At 43.5% G+C, this 6,759-nt stretch overlaps 1 protein-coding gene across 1 annotated transcript; it reads right to left on the minus strand.

The window, feature by feature from the left end:
* Nucleotides 1-1,846: 1,846 nt before the first annotated feature.
* Nucleotides 1,847-4,940, minus strand: LOC141468646 (uncharacterized). The gene is made up of 2 exons (XM_074153784.1): nucleotides 4,779-4,940; nucleotides 1,847-3,819 (listed from the first exon to the last, which is right to left on the minus strand). The coding sequence occupies exon 2, from the start codon at nucleotides 3,791-3,793 to the stop codon at nucleotides 1,847-1,849; it is 1,947 nt and encodes a 648-aa protein (XP_074009885.1). The 5' UTR covers nucleotides 3,794-3,819; nucleotides 4,779-4,940.
* Between the last annotated feature and the right edge of the window lie 1,819 nt (nucleotides 4,941-6,759).

Raw genomic sequence — 6,759 nt, forward strand, 5'->3', positions numbered from 1 at the left:
GTTGGTTTTGTGCTTCTCTCTTAAATATATTAAAATAAATATTCTGGAGCTTCTGTTTATGAATCCAGTCCCAGTTTGCTTTGCACCAGCAGTAGTGACTTGTATTTCTCCTTCTTTAGAGATGGCTCTAATTACCATTTGGCCAGGCTTCCTTAATTTTGTTAAACCTCACCAGCAAGACAATGGCTATTTAACACCAGAGAAGCACATTGCCTCTTTTCACAGCCTAGAAAAGGAATTCAAGTTAAGCAGCAAGAGCACCCTGAAACAACGCAGTCCATAGTTTATTCTCATTGCCCAGAGTAGCCCACAGCAGGGAACACACCAAAAACCTGCAGCAAATGCAAGCTCTCTTCACCTCAGGCTTCTAAGGTGCCATTTTGAGGCCACCCAGAGAAGACCTTGATATTTAGAAAGTCAGTAAGGCTAAAAAAGGGCCCCTAGAGTATAGGGTCTCAGTATCTGAGCAGACAAGGAACCACATCCAGGGGCTCTTTAATCCAGCCTTAGGCTTCGAGCACATCAGAGCTTTTAAGAACAAAGTCAGTCATATAATTAAGATAAAAACTAACAGTTAAATTCAAGAGCTACCAAAGAAGCACATGCAGTCTCACAGCCACCAGTCGACTTACAAACTAAAACGCTCATATCATTCAAAACATTTAAAAACATTTCCGTATGAAGACCAAAAACCCACACGATTGCCTTGGAGCTGCATTCGCACACCAACACTTGAATGGGCTGGAAGTCAGGGAGACGTGCTATGGAATAAGGTAAAAAGTCCTGAGGCTGAATATGACCAAATATGATACTGCACACCAAAATTTGACAGAGATACATACGTTCCCCAGCCAACTTCAGAAAAGGTGGCAGCGCTTCAGGGCCCTTAGTTCAGGCAGGCTCCCTCCCACTGTGCTGCACGCCTGCGCTTTGCTGCAAGCCCAGGAGACACCATCCCCTTCTCTCCCAGCTCACTCGCGACCAGCTCTCAAACCAACAATGCTGTTCTGGAGCTAAGCTGTGCTCCGGGGCATCTGCCTGGTGCTGCGGGTCCAAGACTCGCTCCAACAGGCAGTGAGTAACACCTTGCTTTTCAGACCACTGGGCAAAGTTTAAGGATGAAAGTGTTTACTTAAAATTCAGAGTCGTAGTAATGTTACAAAGTTTCCAAAAAACCAAAACAAACAACAAAATACATCAAGATTATACTCCCTAGCCCAGCATCTTGCTTATCTTGCTCTAGTTAAGCTGAAGGAAAGCACTGTTAGGTTTAAATGGTTCTCCTTCCTCCTGCCATGTCCTGGAAAAGGGCTAAGAACAGAAAGCAAAAAGTAAGACACTTGCACCGTATCATTCTGCCCCCACCCCCATTTTAAAAGGTCTTTTCCAGCATCTCCTCCCGAAAATGCCATTTATTTTCTCCACGAGGAGACAAAACATTGCAGGCAGTATAAGGCATATCAGCATTTGGAGTGCTGTGGGCAACCTCTAAAGCAGGGTTGAAGCAGCTTTCCCGTGTAGGCTGCCCTGCGTCAGTGTCACTTCCACCCGAGGAGGTGGTGTCGGGAGGGACAGGGTTCCAGTCCAAAGCGGGAAACCAGCAGCACACGCGTAGAGGTGACCACAGATTTTCTTTTAGTTCTCCCTCTGGGTTCATGCACCAAGTGCTGCAGCAACACACAGTGATTACAACCACTGTTGGCAAACCCTATAAGGTACAGAAAAGCACATACTCTTTATGCTGTAAAGACAAGGTCTTTATGGTTCCTGCTGTAAAGATTTGTAATCCATATCCAAATCAAGTGTTGACTGCCCAAACGCTCAAAATGCATCCAAAGCGGTGCTTCTAATCCTCTCCTTGGCTGGTATTGTCTATCTTAAAATTTATCAGAACTACAGGCTGAGCAGGAACATTTCTGGAGTGCAAGAGTTGCCTGGTTTTACCCATCACACACAGACTGAGCACAATGGTTACAGTCTGGAGTGCTAAAATCAAACTGTGAAGGCACAAAAATAGCTGACAATAAGCAACCCTGGTATTAAAATAGGGGTTAGCAGTCCTGCGGGCTGGCAGCTCATCCCACTGGGGAAGAGTAATTAAATCTGTTCCTCTGACACTGTTGCTTTCTACTGTAAGACTGGGAGAAATTTGGGTTGGAACGTTTGAGAAATGAAAGCCAGGCTGTCCAACATCTTCAACGTGTGAATAGGTGTGATCTGGAGTTGCACGAGGAACTGATGTGGGTGTGCTGGTATCCGGGCCGGACACCGCTGCCACAGTAGTCTCCCAAGATGATGTTAAGTGCTCCTTCACAAGAGAAGTCAAAGTCGGCGGATCGGTTGAGCTGAACATCTGGTATGTAAAGGCTGTGGTTGGCAGGCAGTTCAGGTGGTCATCTGTTAGACCCACAAGGGAAATATTCTGTAGTGCCGGTGGGCTGTCACACCTTAGGGATGGTGTGTTTTTAACTATCTCCATGCTCTTCTGGAGCCACTCTTGGAAGCCAAGAATTTGGCAATCACATTTCCAAGGGTTGCCATCAAGGAAGACTTCTTGCAGCTCAGGTAAAGCAGTAAAAAAATCTCCAGGAAGAGACTGCAGCTTCGTACTATTGAGGTAAACTTTCTGAAGGAGCTTGAGATTACGAAAGAGGTTTCTAGGAAGAACCTCAAGCCTCGTATCATAAAGCGAAATGTTGTGCAGTTTCTGAAGGCTCAGGAAGATGCCCTCTGGCAGACTGGAAATATTATTTGTATGCAGAGAAAGGCCCTGCAGTTCATTCAGACCACTGAATACATTCTTCGGAAGAACACTGAGCTCTGGATTAAAGCTTAGCACAAGAAGCTCCAAATTTGTCAAGTTACTGAACACAAAATCTGGTATTGTTGAGAGCTTTGTGTGATACAGCCACAGGCTACCAAGACGCCTCATTTCTCCAAACAATACTTCTGGAAGAGACTTCAGTGGGTTCCTGTACAAGGTCAATTTAGACAGGTCATGCAAATGCAGAAAGAGTCCAGGAGGCAAAACTTCAAGCCTGTTTCTGGAGAGCGTGAGGATTCTCAGTTTACGAAGACAATGAAACGCATCAGGGGCAATAGCCTGGATGTTATTGGAATGCAGGAAGAGTTCCAGCAGCTCCTTCAGGCTATCAAACATACCAGACTCTATTGAAGACAGCCTGTTAAAATACAACATCAGCTTCTCAAGCCTGGCTAATGCACTAAATATATTTCTGGGAAGTGCTGCCAAACAATTTCTTGACAAGTTCAGTACTTTGAGTTTGGCAAGTTTCTTCAGCGCGCCACTAGGAAGTGCTGTTAGTTGGTTTTTGTTCAAGAAAAGATCCTCCAAGCTAGCTAGTTTGTCAAACAGATTTTCTCCAATGGATTTCAACCTGTTATTTTCAAGGATCAGCTGCTGAAGTTGTACCATGTCATCAAACACTCCTGGAGGAAGTTCAACCAGCTTATTATCTAGCAGCTTGAGGGCTTTTAGCCTTCTCAAGCCTTTAAAGGCCATTGGTGAAATCAGAGAGATGTTGTTTGAAGACAAGATAAGATGCTGCAGTTCCACCATCCCAGCAAAAACATCTTGCAAATATGTTACACTGGTGCCTGTTATGTGAATTTCTGCCATGTTACAAGGCAGATTTAGTGATTCCAGGTCTTTTATGTGGGGACCGGAGCAATGAATTGCATTTTTCGAAGAGCAGTTGCATTTCTCAGGACAAATAGATGCATCCAGCTGGAAGAAAAGCTTGATCATCACTGACAAACGGAATATCAACATCCTTGTTGAAGTGCCAGAAACATCAGCTGTTGCAAGAGATGATAAGAGAGAGTCAGGATTTGATCACAAGTAGTTAATAACTTAGCAGCCAAAGTTGTGTGAATATATCATAAAACCTGCAAACATACAAAACTTCTCTTGGCTCAAAAGCAAACTTTAAAATCTCTATTACTGTTGACTGAAAATATTTCTGAGGTGCTCAGTTTACACTGAGAAGTACAGATAAAGCTCTTTTGTAAATCAAGTATTCCTTATTTATATTTGTACTAGGTCAAGTATAATAAAAGCATATGAAAATCATGATGAAACTCTAAGTAGTTATAAGACATATTTGTTTGAACACAAAAACATTAAGTTACACACAAAGTCTTTTAAAAAAGAAATATCAAAAGGTCCTGCTCCAACAATATTTTTTTATTGTAGGTTATCTGAGGTTTAAAAATAAAGTTGAGCCTGCAAAAATAGACAACAGAGGTAAAAAGGGTGTCCTTTATTTTCAGTGGCCAAAAGCAAAACAGCACACAGTTCTGATAAATCATCTCTCAGCATTTCCAAGTGATCGCTTCTTGGAACAGCCCAAGAACACACAAGAAGCAACAGGCTATTTTTGACGCTGCCTGAAATAACATACAAGAGCTCATGTGGCACAGGGCAGGAGTGAGCCTCTGATAACCAACGCGTCTCACTTCAGCAGCTTAACACAATACTCGGTTAACAGTGGTATTAAAAATACGATGAAATGAGAGGAATGAAACGCCATGAGGTTTGCTAGAAAGAGGTACCTATAAAGGTAGATCTGAATGAAACGCACCACAAAGTTGGAAAGTCGTATAGATTTCCAAACAAAAAAGGAACAGGAAGGCAACGGTTGTAGCAATAATGATAATATTTAAAACAGCAAGTCAAAGAGAAATCCACAGTTTAGAAATACTTCCTCAGTGAAATCAACAAGTCCAAGCGTATCAGAAACCTGGAAGTCAAGCACCTGGCTGATGAGGAGAAGCAGCAGCTGGGACTGCTGGATTAGCTGGACAAATTCTGCAGACATAACTGCAATAGCCAACACCGTGTCTTCAGCACCCAGAACACTGGGGGAGAGGAGGACTCCATCCCAACGTGCCATTTTCCAGGGGCAAGGATGAAGCTCTCCCACATCACATCCCCTCCCTCCCCCCCCCCCCCCCCCCCCGACATGGGTACAAACCCCATCGCTTAAAAAAGAAACCAGGTGGGACAGCAGAGCTTCTCACATGCCTGAACTGCTGACACCAACATACCACCATGGATCAAAACCAGCTGCTGCATCAAAAAAAGCAAAAGGAAGTTCTTAAAAAAAAAAAAAAAAAAAACAAAAACACAACAACAAAAAAAACCCCAAAAAACACAAAAAAATTTCTTGGTTAGGTTCAGAGTAGTGAAGACTGGTAAAATCTGCATCCCTTCCTTCCTTGGGAAGGGAAGGACACAGCATCTAGTGGCATCAACCACCAGCAACGTGGTGTCACAAAGCAAGCTCTCACTGGGCTTACAGTTCAAAGAGCTGTAGAGTTGTAGAAAATTTAAAAAAAAAAAAAAAAAAAAAAAAAAAAGACTCTGAGATTCATCCTTCCAAACTACTTTTCCAAGTCAAACAAGAATCTCTCAGAGAACCCCCACCCTCCTTACTATGCCCCCTGTCCCTGATCCCACCTCTCCCCACCTCAGCACGCCAATGCGGAGCACTTTCCCGCACACCCAGGGCGCGTACCTGAGCCCAAGGCCCCACAGCACGCGGAGCAGGTGGCCAGTGAGCTGCTTCTGGGGGTGCTCCACGCATTTCTCCATCGAGAAATTTGTTTCAAGCCCTAACTGGCATTTCAACCTGCACCAACTCAGCCCAGGACCACGGCAGAACTACAGGATTCAGTGAGGCGAGAGAAATAAGGATCCAGAGAACCAAACGGGGAAAAAAAAAAAACAAAAAACCAACAAACCCCAAACTATTATAACTACAGATCACAAATGCAGGTCCCTCCGAGGGCTTGACTGCAGGCTGGAAAATAAGAAAGAGGCTAAGGCTAGACTGCCGATGGCCATTTTCCTGGTCTCACAACAAAAAGTAAGAGTATTCAATGAGGCAAGGTCAGACACTCGGAAGTGCTCACGAACAATGGAATGACAGAAATTCTTTGCGAGAGGCCACAAGCGTATAACTGGCACAGGAACTGGATAATCCTATGGATCTCAAACATCTACAGCTGCTAATGGTTTGGGGTTTTTTTGATTAAGAAATAATTTAAAACTTCCACAATTGAAGATTTTAATAGTAGAGAACACATCGAGAGCCAAGTAAGGACCATACTTGCTGATTGCCACGTATTAAAATTTTCTCAGACCCTTGTGTGAGGCACCTGGCATTCCAGAAAGGACATCAGCCTGCCTGCTCATTTACCATGTTCTGGTCTACAGCCTCTTTCACTTTCTACCACCCTCTGAATGTTTCTCAGACTACGAAAAGTTGCCAGAAGCAATACATTAATTCTGTTCATATATTAAAAGTCACAAATCAGTTTTGAACTGAGTGTCATAGAATCCTGAGCACACGTATCATTTACTATGGTGCTTAACGTTTTTTACTTTCTTGCAAGTTTCTAAACTCCTATGACCGTGAAAAAGGAATTTTGACCTGTACCTTAGGAACTTATCTGCTTTTTAGAGGAACTTACAGGGAGCATAGCAGGCAATCGGGCTTCACCATGACTCTGCACTTCACATGGGAAGTAAAACAGCAAAACGCATCCTCTAGATAACACTTTCACCCGTATTTGCATAACTACTGTGAAAGGCCAAAGAATATTTTCAGTTTCAGAGCAGATTTTGCCTGCATTAAGTTGTGCAAACAACCAGCTTCCAGAGGTTGTACACAACTCCAAAAGTAGAACCGGAGGCCACTCACAAGGAGAAAGCCTGAAGTCACATACACAATA

Source organism: Numenius arquata, chromosome 9, assembly GCF_964106895.1.
Source record: "Numenius arquata chromosome 9, bNumArq3.hap1.1, whole genome shotgun sequence".
NCBI classification, from domain to species: Eukaryota; Metazoa; Chordata; class Aves; order Charadriiformes; family Scolopacidae; genus Numenius; species Numenius arquata.

Bases quoted from the DNA above. Each gene is read 5' to 3' on its own strand.
- LOC141468646 (XM_074153784.1), bottom strand. From the start codon at position 3,793: ATGTTGATATTCCGTTTGTCAGTGATGATCAAGCTTTTCTTCCAGCTG.